The sequence below is a fragment of the Tympanuchus pallidicinctus genome, unplaced genomic scaffold (genome assembly GCF_026119805.1).
Source record: "Tympanuchus pallidicinctus isolate F22 unplaced genomic scaffold, pur_lepc_1.0 scaffold40, whole genome shotgun sequence".
NCBI lineage: Eukaryota > Metazoa > Chordata > Aves > Galliformes > Phasianidae > Tympanuchus > Tympanuchus pallidicinctus.
Window position 1 is genome coordinate 2149505 of NW_026294759.1, and position 18802 is coordinate 2168306.

Sequence of the window (18802 nt, forward strand, 5' to 3'; positions counted from 1 at the left end):
TCCAGTCTCCAGGCTGAATATTGTGCACCACAAAGTCCAAGGGTACGGTTTGTGCAGCTGGGCCTCCTGCCAAAGAGACAAGAGACAGTATCTTGCCCATGTATTGTCTTAAGGAAATATCACTTATTTCCTTTTTTCTCCCAGGTTGGGTGCTACTTGGGTAGGGTGTTCTGAACAGCAACTTACTGGGGAATAACTCTTTGTCTCCCTTAGGTTTTGCCCTTATTTGGGGTAGCAATCTGGCCTAAGGTAAGCTAAGTTGTTATTGCTAGTTTCAGAAAGTTTTACTTTATTTCCCCATTCATTTTTTCCACCTTCCCTGAACTTTTGGGTCACCAGGAGGCATGCAAGTCCTGTGGTATCTCCAATGCGTCATGATTCCCTGCAACACCTTCCTTGTGATGTCAGTTCCTCTATCTTCATCTATTGCCTCTATCATCCCATACCTAGGAATGATTTGTTCCAGGAATATCTTTGTGACAGAGCAGGACGCTGCTGAGGCTACATGAAATGCGTCCAGCCTTGTAAGCTGGCACACTATCACTAGGAGGTATTTAAGTTGCCCAGCCCTGGACATCACAGTCAAATCTACCTGGTACCACTGGAAGGGTTGCCCTGCCCAGTGTTGGCCTCCATTTTTACCATTTGCTTTGCTTATGATCTACTTCAACACATATCAAACATCCCTCGGTGGCTGCTTTTGCTAGTGCAAATAGCTCTATGGTAACAAAGATTTTCATAAAGGCATCTGCTAATCCTTTGGAGCCCCAAAGGCTTCTCTCATAAAGTTGTTTCAAAACTTCTAGGAGCAGTGACTTGGGTAACCACTGTTTGCTGTCCCTGGTGAACCAGTTAGTTATTCTCTATACTGCCCCACTGTTTTTTATTACCTCTAGCTCCTCTGGCAGGAAACACATTTCATCCAGCAGTGGCTAGGCCACTAAGAGTAAGGGGGAGATCTTAGATACTTCTGGCAGACTTGCCGTGCCATCTTCTGAGCTTCTTTGTCTGTCAGTCAATTATGTGTTTCCTCCTATGAAAATCCTACCTGATGTCCTCTGGCATATGTATGCCACCTATATATATATGCCACCTATAGCCAACTTTTGTGGTAGATTCACCACTGTCAACAAAACAAATCACTTTGGCTTTTGAATCAGAACTGAATACTGAAATTTTATCATCAAAACATATGGCCAGATAAGCCTATAAACCATCACTTTTTAGAAACAAGTTTTGCTTTAACTGGAACAAAACAGACCAGGCCCATTTTCCTGCAATTCCAAAGGATCACAGAATTGTAGAATCATTGGAAGGCTTGGGGTGGCTGCTTCAGTTTGGTTGTCCTCATCCTCCAGCCATGCTGTATACCAGAGTCAGTTGGGAATGACACTCTTGGCTCCCTTGTTGTTGACCAAGGGGCATGACATTTCTTCAGCTGGAGCCACAGCCTTAGCAGTCTTTTTGTTAATGACCAAACCCTTTGCAACTGGCACAATGATACTCTGACAAACAGGGACTTCTAGTGGGTCCCCTGTCTCTTCTCCCATTGCCCCTTTCTCCAAGGTTTTGATATACATCCTAAAGATTTCTTAAAAAATTCCACCCCTTACAACGAAGATATATTACCCCCTATAGAATAACATAATAGTGACACAAAACACAAAAACAATGTTCTATTTCCCATTTTCACACTTAATCATTTGAAAGAAAGGTCCAGACTTTCATTTTCCGGTGGCACCATTTTCCTGCACACCAGCATGTGTAGCTCAACGTCTTTGGGTTTAAGAGTGGTTATGTAAATGTCTTTCCAGCTAATTGCAGCTACCTGACAGATGTTCCACAGCAGTTTGAGTTGGTTTCTGAAGCGTGCTTTCAAAGCGATTCCTCCAGCACTTCTCACTTGCTGTGCTTCAGTTGTTGCAGAGCAGTTTGGTGCTCAGGCTGAATTTCCTCCTGGTGGAGCCAGGCTGGCAGATGTCTGTAAATGAGGCATCCTCGGGGCATTTCAGCCACCACTGGGCCACAGGACCAAGGGCAGATTGATGTGGGTGTTGGATTTCCAGTCCTCACGCAATAACGCCATAGACTTGCTCCTGTTGCACCATAGTGCTTGCTAGCAAGAACCTAGCAGAGAGTGACATACACAATCCAAAGCTGAAAGGAGAGCATTCAAGAAGATTTATGCTCAAGAATAGTGCCTGAGCCAGCACCAGACACTTGTTTTTGGAGAGATGAACTGTATCATGGAAGTTGAGAGAAGATTCTGTAGAGGATCACATTCCTTTTGAAAAGGAGGAAATGGGATTCAATTTTGGGTGTTTCTAGCACTCGGGTTTCACAGAAGACAGCACAGATCATGTAATCCCGTACCTGTTACAGCCTACTGCAATATTTTAGAAATCCAGAAGCAAATAATGAAATAGGACACACTCGTCAATTAGGTAACTGACAAACGCTGCAGGAATCTCGTGTTCTTCGTGCGCCTTCACAGCTGCTGCTTACCCAACCTGCTGTGGAGCGGGCTCCAGTTTTGGTAAGACACACATCACTCATTCAGCTCAGATTAGTACTGAAGAGTACACCATTACCACAGCGGGACTACGGTTCTGGATAAACCCAACACACTGACAATGTCCGTGACGGAGCTTTTATCATATATGATAAAATTATACATATTTGCGCAGTGACTGCACACACCAAAACGCCCGGCTGGCAAAGCAGCGCGGGCGGCTGCCGGCGCTCGGTCCCTTTAAGGGCCACGGCGCTGTGCTGGCGAGGTGCCTGTGCCTTTAATTGCTGGCCCCGCCCGCGAGCCTCGCGACCCAGGCGCCCAAAGTACGGCGTGGGGTAGGGGGGGGGTCTCGTGACTCGGCTTGGCCTGCCCTGGCGGCCTTGGGGAGTGTGGGGTCTCACGGCGCTACCGCCGCTGTGGGGCTGGGGTCGGCATCGGGCTGGTTGGGGCGGGCTGCGGCCTGCGGCCTGGTTGGCTGGCTGGCTGGCTGGCTGGCGAGGTTGGGGCAGGGAAGGCGAAGGTTGCCAGACAGACGTCCCGCTGCCCAGGCGGCGGCCAGAACAGCCTGGCGGGTTCCGGGTCGGGGGGCGGACTGCCGGAGCGGGGGGTAGGAGGGCGCTCTGCCTGACGTCGGCCCGGTGTCGTCCCGGGCCCAGGTGCGGCCCGGAGGGCTCTGGCGCCGTCCGTGCTTCGCGCCATGGCTATGAGGGAGCTGGTGGAGCCGGAGTGCGGGGGCTCCAACCCCCTTCTGAAGCTGGCCGGCCACTTCACCCAGGACAAGGCCCTGCGGCAGGAAGGGCTCCAGGGATCCCTCGGCTGGCCTCCGGGAGCGGCGGGAGCCGCCGCCGTGAGTGTCGAGGGGCGCTTCGCTCGCTGAGGGCGGCCGGGGGCGGGTGTGGGACTGCGCTGCTTCGCGTGGGAAAGGGGCTGTGGGGCCGCCCCGTCTGTCGGCGGGCTGACGGGGCGTGGTCTGCTCGTAGCGGCCGTGTCCGGGGGTGCTGGCAGGATGCTCGTGGCTGTGGGGGGGGGGGGCGCACGCCTTACTGATGCAGCGGCTAACCCGGAGGGGGTGGTGGGAAGCTTGCGCGACGTGGTGCGGGGTGTTCCTGTGCCTATAGCTTGGACGCGTGCTGACAGCCAGTGCGAGGAAGTGTGGTCAGCCTAAACGGGAGGGAGAGGAGGATGTGTGCTGGTTGACGTGCTGTGTGGATAGCCCAAGCTGTTGAGATGATTGCCCGCTGTTACTTCTAGGTATCCAAGCCACTGGGAGTAGCCTCTGAAGATGAGGTAAGAACAAATAGATGCATCTCCTTATTACCTTTCTCTTCAATGCTTAGTTTGCTTTTTTCCCTCTATCTAATTTTACTTTTCTGCCAAGTCTGTTTCTTTTTTCTGCTCCGTGGCTCTACGTGTTTATCTTCCATGTTTTAGATGATGAATGTTAATCTCTCACTGTCTTTGGTAGCTGGTTGGAGAATTCCTACAAGGGCAGAATGCCCCATTACTGTCCCATGCACCCCAGACCTTTAAGATGGATGACCTGTTGGCTGAGATGCAGGAGATCGAACAGTCAAGCTTCCGACAGGCGCCTCAGCGAGGTGAGGGGAGCTGGAATAGATGGATGATGGAAAAGATCTCAGTGTTGTGGTTAAACTCTTAGCAGGGTGGCTCCCTCTGTTGTGAGGTTATGTGGAGCACTGTTTCCAACTTTGGACTTCCCAGTCCACTGATATATTCTAATGAGTCCACTGGAGATCAGGAGGTAGAATACGTGGTATAAGAGGAAAAGGTGAAGTAAGTTTCTTCAGTCTGGAGGAGTGTCAGGGGAATAGGAGTGGATCTAATTGTCTTCAGCAGCAGTAGCTGGGATCTTTGCGCTGATAAACAGCAAGAGAATGAGAAGTAGAGAAGTAAGGAATTGTATTCCCTTGGTGGACAGTTCAGCACTGCAGCAGATGCTTAGGGATTCTGGGGAGTCTCCAGACTTCAAGAAGTTCGGAAGCTGCTTGGTCAGTACTCTGAAATATCAGATCTAACTGCAGTGTCTTTATTTTTTTTTTCTAAGACTTGCAACCTTCAGAGATTCCTTCTAAGTAGAATCTTCTGGTGATTTTATTCTAATAAAGAGGAAGGACCTGATCAGAGATGATGATGGCTACCTGAAGGTGCCTTTGAGTCCTCTCGCATTCACTTGTGTTTTTCTTCTAGCTCCCGGTGTGGCAGCCCTTGCACTGTCTGAAAACTGGACCCAGGAGTTCTTGGCTGCAGCAGACACCGCTGGTGATGTCGCTTCAGATTACAATGAGGCTGACTGGTCACAGGAATTCATTGCTGAAGTGACAGGTGAAGGGTCCTTTTTGGATTATCATTGTGATGTTGCCCAGTCACATTCTTGCATGCAGTGTAGTTAGTGAGTTCAAAACTGGAATCATGCTTTTGGAGCAGCTTTAAAAAGGAGGAGGGAAAAAAAAGACTGCTTTGGAGTGGATTAGCTAAATTGCTCGCTATTTGGTGTGGAAGCCTTTATTTGGGCACAAGATCTTTTTATTTTCAGATTGGGTTACTTGGAGAACTTGGGAGAAGCAAGCTATTCAAGCTGCTTTTATTAAAGTTATGGTTCAACTAATGTAATTTCTGGAGATGCTCTGATGCTGCTTCTTCCTTATGTATACTCCAGTTCTCACCATGTTTTCCTTTGGTATTAAGGTAAATGCAGTTTGGAGTGCTTTTTTTTTTAAAAAAAAAATCCATTTTAAAATGGATTTTATGAAGAGGGAGAGGAGAAATTTTTGAGGAGAAAAGTGCATTCTCACAAGTTGGAAAAAATGGAAAATGAGTATTTTTGGACCTAAGTGTAAGCTTTCTGTTCTAAACAAGGTGGTAGTTTATCTGAAAAGCCATCTTCCTTTGTGTATAGAGCTGTGTGTTGAGTATGGTCTTTTGACCATCTAGGACTTAACCTGGAAATTATGTGTAAGATTAACTAGATTCTTTTCTGTTCCCTGGGGGTGGCCACTGTAGAAAGTCAGATAGTTCCATTCATTGATCAGCAGTCTTGATGCTCCTGGCAGTAAAAGTCAACACCTCCCAAGTCTATGAGACAGTTGTGACAGTTGTGTTCTTCCAAATGGTGATTTTGACAGAGGCTTGTAGTGCATTGTTGATTTCCTTGACCTACATGGTATCTCTCATGGAGCACTGTTTAAATAATGAAGTGGAAGTAGAAAGTAAAGATGTTGCCACCATAGAGGCGTTTGTATTAATGCTTTGTCTGTATCTAAGGCTTGATTATTACTTTTTGTTCAGGACACAGAAGAGGTATTGACGATCTTTCTTTGAAGAGGTCTTTACTGCATGTGTTAGATAAGAGTATAAGAGTATGTAAAATGATGAAAGTGGAATCTGAAGTTAAGCTTAGTGATGTTCTGCTTATCTCATTCTTCTTTCCCTGTCCTAATGTCCTATGCAGATCCACTGTCTGTGTCTCCTGCCAAGTGGGCAGAAGAATACCTTGAGCAGTCAGAGGAGAAACTGTGGCTGGGGGAATCAGAAGACCAGTCAGTAGCAGATAAATGGTAAGTCTCTAGTCTCAAGACCAGTTATTGCTGCTAGGCTTCTGCATGGATGAAGGTTAGGCAGATGGCAGAGATACATCTTGAATGCTTCTGAATCACTTACCTAGACAGTGTTCTCCTTAGTTTTAGAGAAGGGAGAAAATGATGTTTAAGAGATCACCATTTTCCTAGATTCTAGTTTCTGGAAATGCTGTGATCTTGTAGTCTAATATAATTGCATAGGTAGTGAAAAGCTCCTTAACGTGATTTCAGTAGTTGCTGCAGTAACTCCTGCTCAAGCAGAATTTGTTTTCTGCTCCTCAATAGATGCATTTTCAGTTTTAGAAATCTCAGGTGCTAGATCCAATAGTTGTAGACTTTCATCACTTCATTCTTCTTATTTGACAAACTGCATCAAGCTTTTCCTTTGCATATTTCTAGATTTGGCCATTCAGATAACATTTTCAAATATTTCTGTGTGGTAAAGATCAGTCTATTACTGAAATTCTTCTCTGTGTAGGTACTTGTGGACTGTGGTCAAGTCTTTCAGGTAGCAAAATGTAAGCAAGCACTTGAGCTACTTAGATCTTTCTCTAAAACAGACTATATCTATTTAGATACTTCTTTCTCCTTGCTTTTGATTTTTTTGGGTATCTTTTTGCAAATATTGAAGTTACTAAGTTCTCCTGTTCCAGTGACATTGCCAAAACAGACAGTACAGGTTGCACCTAGAATATTATTAGAATCTATCCCACTTTAAGCTGTACGAAATTATGTGCTCTCTGGGAGCCCTTCATCTTTTTCAGAGTTGCTGCTTTTTCAAAACATTGTTGTGCTTCCATAAAAGCAGCCTACTTTCTTTGTTCCTGCAATGTTGCTGTATGAGGCTATGCTTGATGGTGCCAATACTTGTGGTACTTGATAGCATGGTTGTGCCACTCTTTTGCAGGCTTAACCTAGTAGTAATTTTGAATTTTTACGGGCTAATTTTGAACTCCAGAGTCTGTTAGGAAGGATTGTATCCCTCAATACTTGTCTACCCCATTCAGTGGACTGCTAATGAAAGAGGCTGCTGTTGCCTAGTTTCAAACCGTTTCTTTCCCTTTAACTGATTATTTTAAAAAGGTATGAAGAATATCAATCTGAAGATGATCTGAAGAAAACTGCTAGTGATTTTCTTTCTAAAGTGGATGATCCAAAACTCAACAGTTCTGAGGTGAGGAATGCTGTGACTGGGGCTGACAGGTATCTAATGTGTCTGAAGAGTTTGATGAACGGAGAAGAAGGGGGAAGGCAATAAAGGAAAAAAGGCCTGCTATCCAGTGCTTCCACTTCTTCTCTGTTTCCTAGAAGTTCAGCCCTTCAGTTCCCACAAAATATTTTATCTTTCTGTAACTACACTGTGGTGAAGAGCTTTCCTGCCCACTTCTCTAGCCTTCTGTGCTCACTTTGCAGAGAGAATTCCTATCTGTAAAGAAAGAAGGGGGGCATAGATAGAAATGTTTTTGGCAAAGCGTCTGCCCAGCTCCACCCTTGTTTCATTTCTTTGCCACAGTTCCTAAAGTTTGTCCGCCAGATTGGAGATGGCAGGGTATCGATCGAAGCTAATCAGGTGACCCACAGAGACCAAGATCAGGCAGAGCAATGGGCAGCTGAGTTTATGCAGCAGCAGGTAGGAGCCTCAGCCCTGTGTGCACTGAAGGAGGAAAGGTCTTTGTGACAGTGCACAGTCTGTGAGCGAGGGATAATGAATGGCAAGTCTGAATTTCAGCAGTGCTTTACTTACTAATGACTAGATGTGGGAGGTAAGGGAGGGACTGTTGGGCTCGTCAGAGCAAAGTCTAGCCAGATGCTGGGAAGATATCTGGGCACTGTCAGTGTTCTCATCTTCTGTAGTACCTGGGAGGGAGGAAGGAAGTATCCAAAATAACTCCTCTCCATTTCTCAAGGCCATCAGTTCTTGCTGATGGGAAGGAGAGGTCATCGCAGACCCTCCAGGACATTGGGATGTGTGCTGAGGTTACCAAACCCTAAAAAGAAAGGTGTGTTTCTGTTTCCAAACTCCCAGGGGGCATCCGATGCCTGGGTGGATCAATTTGCGCGATCTGGGAACATATCAGCTCTTGATACGGAATTTGAGCAGGCAAAGACTGCTGTGGAGGTAAAGCTGAAGGAGGAGGAGGGCTGGGGTAACATTTGAGAGCCCGTGACAGGGTTAACTCTCCTTTGCATGTATTGAGGAGGGCTAGAAACATTTAAGAGGGCATGCTTTGTGGTGTTTGTAGAGCTCAGTTAAAAGTTGAGGTACGCCAGTGACTTTCTGTTCTCCCTTCAGTCAGATGTGGATTTCTGGGACAAACTTCAGGCAGAATGGGAGGAGATGGCCAAGAGAGATGCAGAGGCTCACCCTTGGCTTTCTGATTATGATGACCTCAGCTCTTCTTCATATGACAAGGTAATACAGGACAGGGTTTTCTAGCTCTGTGATGAGCTGCCTTGAGGAAGCTGGCAGGTTGTCTGCTTTGCAGGTGAGTTCCATAGATCCCCAAATGCTGTTAAGGTTTCTTCTTTTGCTATTATTTACTCTTTCATGTGCCCTTATTCTAGGTTAGCTAGGAGTTAAATGCTGTTTGTCATTTGTTCTGATCTGCAAGTGCTGTCTAGTTCTTGTTCACTACCAAGTGCCAGTTAATGCTGGGATTGCTTGCAATGAGTGTAAGTGCCCACTCCCACCCAGAGCTGGTAAGCTAAGCACCAGCTATTTAATCACTGTTGCAGTTTACCTCATGTCTGAATAGTCTAAGATTCAGAGGAATCTTTCAGGATAGAGCAGGTAGAAAGAAGAGCTGCTTTTCTATAATCTGCTACAAGCTAGTAGACAGAGTGGGGTTGCTACTTGCTCTGCTGTTTGAGCATTCCTGATGCAGCTGGTCCAGACTGTGATATCCTGTAGGAAGTGCTTTTCTGCCTAGCATCACCTGGCATTAGCCCTCTGCTTGTTTCTTCTGCTAGGGTTACCAGTTTGAAGAAGATAATCCCATGAGAGATCATCCTGACGCATTTGAAGAAGGGCGAAAGCGCTTGGAGGAAGGTGACCTCCCCAATGCTGTCTTGCTGTTTGAGGCTGCAGTGCAACAGAAGCCAGATCATATGGAGGTGAGTGAGACTAATGGTAGCAGGCCTTGGCTTGGTGTTGTCCTTCTTGGATACTTTACCTTTGAGATGTCAGGGTATGTGTAGAAAGCTCACCACAATCAGCTGTGCAGGACATATGAAAACATTTCACTTGTGTGTGGCTCTGGATTTGTAGCTGGTGTGTGTGAATCCTGAGGAGGATGGTGGGCAAGAATGTTTAGGGCTGAAGTCAGATGCACAAAGTCTTCTGCTCAAAGCTGTGTGAAATCATAAGAATGCATGCATGAAGCCAAGATAAAAAGCTCTTATCTCTTTAAGTTGCTTTTGTGGAAGACTTAGTTGGCTTTATGAGCCTGGAGGTGCTTGTGATAATGACATTCTTTAATATGGGTATTAAAAGCAAATTCTTAGCAGTTAGCTGCACTAGAGGTTGTGGTTAGGACCTGGATCTGTGAGGAAATGCCATCTCTCAATTCTTTTGAGTAACATGAGTGTCTCCAAAGGCTTTATTTGAAGTTGTATACCAGAAAATGATTTTTATGCTGAGACATGTTCCAGCAGTTAATTCAGTGAATGCTTCCTCCATAAAACTTCAGCTTCTATAGGGTGGATTAGGAAATAGTTTGTGCCTTTCTTCAGAAGTAGAGCACATAAATATTCTCAGAAGGATGAGATGGAGTGCAAACATGCATGTGCTGCTGTCTGTCTCTGAAGTGCCTATGTCAGAAGAGCCAGGAAGGCTGAATTCTCATTGGGACTGATTCAAGTCCTCCTCGAATAGTAATTTGAAAGGAAGCACATGTTCTGAAAATCTACTCTTGCTTTGAAGTGGTCAAGAGGTAATCCTTGAGAACTGGACAGTCTCTCAAACTGTTGGAGCTGTGGGCTAGGCATAATAGCTGAGACCTTAGGAGTAGAAATCTTGAACCTTTCTGGCTAGCTGTATTGAGGAAAGTTCTGAATTCTTCTGCTGTAACTGTGGAAAGGACAGGAAGTCAAGTTCAGATGGTACAATGGTAGACCTGTACTTTTTCTTTTTTTTTTTTTTTTTTTTTTTTTTTTACTGCAAAGGAAATTCCATAGTCACCTTGGTCCAAAGTACAACTTTGTTGGATCTCAGCTCTTCTGCCCTCAGAACACTGTGCTGTTCTGGCTGGTGAGCTTCATGTTGCAGCTAGTCTTGTGGTGAGGCATTAGGGATTTGAGGCAGTAGATGCAGACTACCTGTTGCTTGTGGTGGCTGGCAGTTGCAGTATATCTGCTTCTCCTAATGACTTCCTTCTTTGAGACAGTTGACGCTGCACTTCATGTGACTTAAGTTCATAAAGCAGTTACTTCATGCTGACAAATCCAGCAAGCTAGCTGGCCTACTTACAGGCAAGGGATGTGGTCATCGATGTAAGGTGAATGGATATTTACTGTGGATTTAGCACTTTAAATATTCCATATGTCAACTGCCTGGAAATTGAAGTTTTTAATGTACTGGTGTCATGATGATTGAAGAGCCAATAAAATAACAGTGCTTCTGCTTTGTGGGCAATTTTCTAAAATTTTTACTTGCCAGTGGACTGTATATACACAAATATATTCAGCTGCCTGCCTTGAAGGTCCCATTATTAGCACTATTGCTATACAATTTTGTTTTTAGAAAAGCTGAGATCTGCTTTTCCCTCCTTCCTGTGTTTTTGACCACAGTTAAAAGCTGAAGTTAGACACTGTGCAATTTTAGAGGGTAAAGCTGCAAACAGTTGCTTTATGGTTGCTTTCTTGGTACACATTCATTTCTTTTCACCAAAGCTCCACTCTTATTGTCCTTCATAGCATGTGAACCAGAAAGCCTATATATCTTTCCAGATTAAATATATGGGTGTGTGTGGCTAATATAAGGGCTGCTCTGAAAGTAGTGCCTCCTATTTTATCACATTGGCCTGTGATATCAGAGGCGGATGCTGGTAGGATGGCAGAAGAGGTTGAATCTTCCCATCAGTATTCTGTCACATTTTGTTGCCTTGTGGCAGATGGCAGCAGAGGGACAGTCTGACAAAATGGCATCTGACATGGAAGTGTACATGAAGCAAAGGTGTTCGTGTGTTTAATCTCAGATCCAATCTCTGTGCCTGTTTATTTTTTCTGGATCTGAGGAAATCTGACTTTATGCATCTTTTTCCTTCAGGCCTGGCAATACCTGGGAACCACCCAAGCAGAGAATGAACAGGAACTCTTGGCAATCAGCGCTCTCAGGCGGTGAGTGTTGCAAAAAATCTGAGCAGGGGTTTTATCTTGTCCATAATGCCCCGAGGACCATGTAGGGTGTTTTGTGTTCTGTTTAGTGTTACCACCTATGGCTGGACTTCTTGATTTAATGTGGTGGTTGTTTCTCTTTGTGTGACATACAGGTGCTTGGAACTGCAGCCTGGTAACCTTACAGCACTTATGGCTTTAGCGGTCAGCTTCACCAACGAGTCCTTGCAGAAGCAGGCATGTGAGACCCTGCGGGACTGGCTACGCCATAAACAAGCCTATGCCCACCTACTGGAGAAGGAACCAGAGGAGAATGCCTCAGAGACAAATCTTGGGACTTCCAAGCGTGTACTAGGGTCCCTGCTGTCTGAGTGAGTTGGGGATACAAATCTTAGCCTACAGATGAGAAGTGTCTTGGAGAATTGGGGCTGGGTCGGGCAGGTGTTAGATTGGGCAACCCAAGGTCAGCTTGTTCTACAGTATACAAATGTCCTTGTTCCATGCTTTTCCAGCTCACTTTTTGTGGAAGTCAAAGAGCTGTTCTTAGCAGCTGTGCGCAGCAACCCCTCAACTGTTGATCCTGATGTTCAGTGTGGCCTGGGTGTCCTTTTCAACCTTAGTGGCGAATACGAGAAGGCTGTGGATTGCTTCAGTGCCGCACTTAGTGTGCGCCCCAATGTAAGAAAGGGCAGAGTGGGGGTGCTGGAGGTACCTAGAGTTTTGGGGGTGGAGGTGCTGTGTGTACTGTGAGGTACATCTGAAGCAGAGGAGCAAGGCAGACACATTGGTTAGGAAGGGATGGCTTGGAACTTAAAAAAAAAAAAAAAAAAAAAAAAAAAGAGCCAGTTTGATTTAGTCTTTTCTCTCTGTCCCCTTTTCCAGGATCATCTCCTATGGAACAAGCTTGGTGCCACGCTGGCCAATGGGAATCGCAGTGAGGAAGCTGTGGCCGCATATCGGCGGGCACTGGAGCTCCAGCCAGGATATATCCGGTCTCGATACAACTTGGGCATCAGCTGCATCAACTTGGGTGCCCACCGGTGAGCAGAGGATGTGTAAATCTGCTGTGACCTATGAGGTTGCATATCTGCGTGGGAGAGAGACTGTGATAGGTTACTAGGACAGTGCTGTGCTGCCTGCAGCCTTCTGGTAGCAATAGGCAGACAGTGAATGAGTAGAATCTGTCCTGATAAGATGCCAGGCAGATGCACTTGCAGTGGAGGCCATCTGGACTTGAATTCCTGATCAGGGGGAAAGCAGGATCACTAGTGGTTTTGGAGCGGGGAAGGATGTGCTAAAGAGGGGGGAAACTATTGTAAAGGGGAAGAAATAGCAGTTCAGAATCAAATGGGGAGGGAATATGAGATGTAACATCTCCAGTAAGCATGTGTATGTTCTCATGTTGACAGTGAGGCTGTGGAGCACTTCTTAGAGGCTTTGCACATGCAGCAGAAGAGCCGAGGTCCACGGGGGCAGCAAGGCGCTATGTCTGACAACATCTGGAGCACCCTCCGCATGGCCCTCTCCATGCTGGGGCAGAGTGACCTGTATGGAGCAGCTGATGCCCATGACCTTCCCACGCTGCTTCGGGCATTTGGCCTCCAGCAGTGACTCTGGGATCAGCTTCCCTGCGAGTGCAGGTTTGGCCCAGCCCAGCTGTGACCTTCTCTAGGGAGAAAATGTTCACTTGGGTACACGCACACCTTTGCTCTATTAGGGCAGATCACTTGCAACTATTTCTTTTTTTTTTTTTTTTTTTAATTTCCTGCTGAAGTGTGCAACTTCCCCTACCTGTTGTTTGTGACCTGAGGATCTCTGAGTGGTTTACATTATCACATCTATGGCTGACTGACACTCTGCTGCCAAGCAGATGGTCAAAGTGGGGAAATGAGAAGCTTTCCCAGATGGCATGTGCAGTGGTGCCCAGTGTGGCTTTGAGACCTCATAGTAGCCATTCTGGAGAGGGTACCTGCTGGACATGTTTCAAAGGCAGGCTGCTTTGGTGGGACAAGATTGATGTTAAGTGAAGCAGTGGAAAACAAAAAAATCTGGATTTGAGTATGCTTCCCCCATGTATGTGCTTGTATGTGTATGTATGTGGGTTACTAGGGAAAGCTGAGGGCAGCAGTCCATTTTCCTTGGGTAATACTAAATTTATGGTACAGTCAGATGATGATTTCTCATTTGGGAACCTCTGAGAGCAGAGTAGTGTACTTGTGCTACAGGTGTGAGTGGACCGTAGGGATAAAAGGAGGTCCCAGAGTTCAGATTTGAGACAATGTGATAGGAATAAAAGCCTAACTATAACCTCCCCTCCCAGAATATGGTAGGGAAAGGTCAAGTCTTAATTTTCACTTGATCATCTGTCATTGTTTTTACTTTGTGCAGAAGTCCCCCCATCTTGACTGTAACTAAATCTTGTTCATTATAAATATCTGTATATGATTCTGCTGGGGAAAATGTTTTTTTAATTGTAAAATATTTTGTATAATAGGGGAGAGAATTAAAATTGCCAAAATTACATCTTTGTGTGAATCTGTTGAAGCTGCATGCGGTGGGTAGTGTAGTACTCTGCAGGTACAGGCCCACTGGAATGAGAAACATAAATCTGCATCGTTGTCTCCCTTTTCCACCCAGACTTTGTTTTATTGATAGCTCATGCAAATGAAGCGTTAAGGACCTCATTTTGCTGTAGCCTCAGGCTTCAACAATAATGAATCTTCTGTGAGCCTGCAGAAGAGCTTCACTGTGGCTTCATCAAGGGCAGATCTTGCCTGACCAATCTGGTGGTCAGATTCTATCAATCTGAATCAATCTTCTATGATGGAGTGACGGCTTCGGTGGACAGAGGAAGGGCAATGGATGTCATCTGTCTGGACTTCTACAAAGCCTTTGACATGGTCCCTCCCCACATCCTTCTCTCTAAATTGGAGAGGTGTGGATTTGAAGGATGTACTTAGGTGGATTAAAAATTGGTTGGCTGATTACAGCCACAGGTTGTGATCAATGGTTCTGCATCAGGGTGAAGGCTGGTCACAAGTGGTGTCCCTCAGGGATCGGTCTTGGGACCAGTGCTCTTCGGCATCTTCATCAGTGACATAGATGATGGCATAAAGTGCACCCTCAGCAAGTTTGTGGATGACATCAAGCTGAGCGGTGAAATCCATACACTGGAGGGCAGGGAAGCCATCCAGACCTAGACCTGGACAGGCTGGAAAAGTGGGCCTGGCCTATGAAAACCTAATGAGGATCAGTAAGGCCAAGTGCAGGGTGCTGAAGTTGGGTCGGGGCAATCCCAGGTTTTTATACAAACTGGGCAAAGAACTCGTTGAGAGCAGCCCGGTGGAGAAGGACTTGGGGGTCCTGGTGGATGAGAAGCTGGACATGAGCCAGCAGTGTGCAATTGCAGCCTGGAAGGCCAGCTGTGTTCTGGGCTGCATTTAAAAAAGGGGTGGCAAGCAGGCAGAGGGAGGTGATTGTCTCCCTCTACTTGGCTCTTGTGAGGCCCCATCTGCAGTACTGTGTCCAGGCTTGGAGCTCTTGGAGCAGGTCCAGAGGACGGCAGCTGAGATGATCAGAGAGGGCTGGAGCACCTCTGCTGTGAAGGAAGGTTAAGGGAACTGGGCTTTTCAGCTTGGAAAATAGAAGGCTCCAGGGTGACCTTATTGTGGCCTTCCAGTACTTGAATATAAACTCCAATATGAACAGGAGGGGGAATGGCTGTTTACAAGGGTGGATAGTGATAGGACAAGGGGAAATAGTTTCACATTGAGACAGGGGAGGTTTAGGTTAGATATTAGGAGGAAGTTTTTCACGCAGAAGGTGGTGACACACTGGAACAGGTTGCCCATGGAGGTTGTGGATGCCCCATCCCTGGAGGCATTCAAGACCAGGCTGGATGTGGCTCTGGGCAGCCTGGTCTGCTGGTTGGTGACCCTGCACACAGCAGGGGGGTTGAAACCAGATGACCATTGTGGTCCTTTTCAACACAGGCCATTCTGTGATTCTATGAAAAGCTCACTTTGTTTTTTCCAAGTTTAAGGTCACTGTAACACTTTATTTTTCTACGTTTATCACTTCTTTGAGGAATCTGGCTGCTACTGTAGTCAAGACCAGGAGCACTTATTCTTCCTGTGCCACCAAGAATCTGTTCATTCATACCTATGGCTTGCAGGCTTGTTTTTCTCGTTCTATATTATCTATACAGTAACGATGAGGAGCAGAAAGTATGTGCAGGGAGCAGTACTTGGTCTGTGTTTTCTAAATCCTTAGCTTCTCTTTCTCTCTCATTTAGCACTGTGGCCCTGAAACTTGCATACACTGTGGTAAAACTGCTGTAATGCCTGCAAAACAATTTACTGCTTGTGCTGACTAGAAGAGTGAAAGATGCTGCTTGTGCTTTCCAGTCACACGCTCTCCTCCTGGTCAGAGATGCACCTTTTGCTTTTTAGTGATTTCTATCTTTGCTGGACTCTCCTCTGCTTGTGGGGGGGGAAAAAAAAAAAAAAAGTTGTGTATGCTATTTATTACCTGCAGTCCATGTGTTCTGCTTTCTTGCCCTACATTCTTCTCTGCTCACGCTCCCACTTTCCCTGCTTTGCCTTCTCTTTTTCTCATTCAAGTGCCGTTAATACTTATCTCCTTGTTTCCTTGGTTGTCAATTTCCCTCTCCATTTTGCTTAATCTCTTGACTAGTGTTTGGTGTCCTCCCCTACCACGTTACCTCTTGCCTGTGCAGCTAGAGATGCCAGCACTTCTTTGGATGAATGAAGGTTGAGCTGCATCTGACCTCACCACTTCCAACTGGGAAGTTCTGTTAAGAACTGTCTTCTGAAATAGATTATTTCTGTTAGCAAGAGCAGCTGGTTGATCATATTTCTGGTAGCAGTTTACACCTTTTGCCTACTCTCTTCAACTTTGTATATCCAACCATCTTCAAACTATATTTACACTGAAGCTCTGCCTTCCACATCCTCTGAATGTGGAGGAGGGAGCAGAGCCTATCATTTGCGTTTCCACCCAAACTCATCTCTGCTGCTAAACCTTGCTGTCCAGTGGGGGTAAGTAGCAGCACTGAGGATTTTAGATTCACAAAAAGATAAAGCAGTGAGGATTTTTCAGAGGTCTGTAATCCAAAGCCCTGTTGAGACCAGGCCTGGTGTGAATGCTGTATCAGGTGGCTGAGGGCATTACAAGTAATTGTGCTCTGCAATTTCTATTACCACTTACTTGCTACTTTTCTTAATAGATAAAACAGATAATAGATAATACTCTTTCTTTCTCCAGGAATATGCTGTTTACAGGCTACCTGTAATATATGTTTGTTTAACAGCCTTTATGAATGATGAATTTATGTCCTGACTGTTGTTTCAACCAGCTGGTGAATTTACTCTCTGCAAAGCTCCTGTGTATGCCCAGAAGATCCATGTTTAGACATGGAAGGTATTTTATTTTGTTTTGAGCCTGTGGCCTCTTCCTTTGTAATCCCCTACTTCCTGGTACTGCATGATGTGGCAAATAATTGGCCTTGGGGTCAACCAGCTTTAGTTTTACTGATCTCTTCTGCTCCCTTCTTTAGTGGATCCTTTCTAAATAGAATGGTTTTTAGCACAGTCAGTGTCAACCCAAAGGGAACTCTTCCCCTTGCTATGTACTCTTTGCTTCCTTATCTTTTTCACTTGTACTGTGCTCTGTGCCCAAACTTGCGACTGGCGCTGAACACAAACACCACGCCACTTTCTCCTCCTTTGAGTCTATCCCAGGTGCTCAGATCAGTCTTTTGGCATGCAAATCTATTCCTGTGAAAGAATGGAAGGCAGAGCAGTGCTTGCCCACCTGCAGCAACAGAAGCCAACAGGGTGGGATGCTTTGTCAGAACAGACTCTGACAGCTTCTCCATTTAGTACTCCCTTGTCCACAGGAGTTTCACTGCTCACACACAAAAGAGAGAGAACCTTTTGCTGTTCAACACTACACCCACTGTGGCAAAGACTCGTTTGGCATTTTCAGATGCTTTTAAATGCCTGATTTGAGGCATTTGGAACCTTAAAACCCTGTAAGTGTATGGATACTTCTGTGAGTGTCCGTATCATTACTCTCCTAGGAGTCTACATCATTTGTCTTCTAGGAAGAGTTTGGATGTCCGGAGGTCTCCTGAAAATCTAATGCCGAAAAGAGTTTCTTCAAGCAACTTTTCACGTGTCTTGTTGCATTTTTAAAGCAGAAGTGACACCTAGTGTTGAGTTGAGGGCAAGTCATCGTCTATCACGTTTGTACACAGACCAGGATGCTAAACTGTTTAGGAGAGCAACTGGACGATGAAATGTATGAGAAGGGCAAAATGCTGGATACGTTTTCTGAATGTGATACTTTTGTGAGCTTGAAAGTCTTTCTTAACCAAACGGGGTGCTATAAAGCTACGACCTTCCAGGTGCCTGTGGCTTTTTTTTTTTTTTTCCTAGTATTGAGCTCCTGGTTAGTCTAAGCCTTTATGTTTGTAGTTTCCAACTTAGCAACCATGCTACAGATACCCATTTGCACGCTTATTAAACGCAGGGACAGCGAACAGTCCTGCTGGGCTTCTGACGTTTTGAACTAAAACAATCATTTGTTTGAACTAAAACAATTATTTGTTTGTTTTCTTTTCCTTGATCTCAGAAGAAGACATCTTGAGAAGGAGATTATTAGAAAAACTCTTCCCTTTCTTCCCTTTCTTTGCTGGCTCCTTTATCTTGTCAAACTGGACTTACAAAGCTTTTGTCAGTCTGTATTTGTTGTGCCTCTTTCCAATGCATCTTTTGTGGAGTTGAGTGCTGTGAGTGGATTTGCAGCACCTGTCCAGAAGGGTGTTATTGTCCCCCCTTCAGCTGTAATAGTAGCGCTGTTCAGCCCAGTTTACTTTCTAACAGCTGACATTTTGTCAGCCCCATCCCTCCCAGAGATCAGACCATTGCCCTATGAGACCCTCACAGTTTGCTTTTGCTGTTGCTGCATGTTGTGGTAGCAGTCACAGGGTGCATGCAGAGTAGCAGACTGCTGAACAGCTTTGGGACTGGTGAGTCCCACCACTATGGTGCTTTTAAGTTCTGGTGAATAAAAGCACCAAAACAGGGTCACCTTTCAATGGCAGTGCAGCTCAGCTGCTCCAGGATTCATGCTGATGTGAATGGCTAAGCTTCCACGGGAAAGAAGCACTGGCAAAGGGGGACTGCAGCAAAGAAAATTGATAAATTAAAAAACAAAACAAAAATAAAAGCCAAGAGTCTGTATAAGATGCAATTACGAAAAAAAAAAAAAAAAAAAAAAAGCATCTTTTTCCTCAAGGGTTTGGCAGTGAATGCTATTGATTTGTCTTTTA

At 45.5% G+C, this 18802-nt stretch overlaps 1 protein-coding gene across 3 annotated transcripts; it reads left to right on the forward strand.

Moving 5' to 3' along the window:
• The first annotated feature begins 2819 nt into the window (after positions 1 to 2819).
• On the forward strand, positions 2820 to 13966 carry PEX5 (peroxisomal biogenesis factor 5). 3 transcript variants are annotated; one of them, XM_052701672.1, is made up of 16 exons: positions 2820 to 2838; positions 3172 to 3362; positions 3767 to 3802; positions 3981 to 4113; positions 4724 to 4858; positions 5985 to 6090; positions 7195 to 7285; positions 7625 to 7741; positions 8138 to 8230; positions 8405 to 8524; positions 9082 to 9225; positions 11378 to 11448; positions 11601 to 11816; positions 11958 to 12123; positions 12328 to 12485; positions 12855 to 13966. In XM_052701672.1, exons 2-16 carry the CDS (start codon positions 3213 to 3215, stop codon positions 13054 to 13056), a joined length of 1938 nt encoding a protein of 645 aa, XP_052557632.1. In that variant the 5' UTR covers positions 2820 to 2838; positions 3172 to 3212; the 3' UTR covers positions 13057 to 13966. The 3 variants fall into 3 exon arrangements, with proteins under 3 accessions (XP_052557632.1, XP_052557631.1, XP_052557633.1); XM_052701671.1 differs by lacking the exon at positions 2820 to 2838 and having other exon boundaries at positions 2940 to 3362; XM_052701673.1 differs by lacking the exons at positions 2820 to 2838; positions 7625 to 7741 and having other exon boundaries at positions 2940 to 3362.
• Positions 13967 to 18802: the final 4836 nt, after the last annotated feature.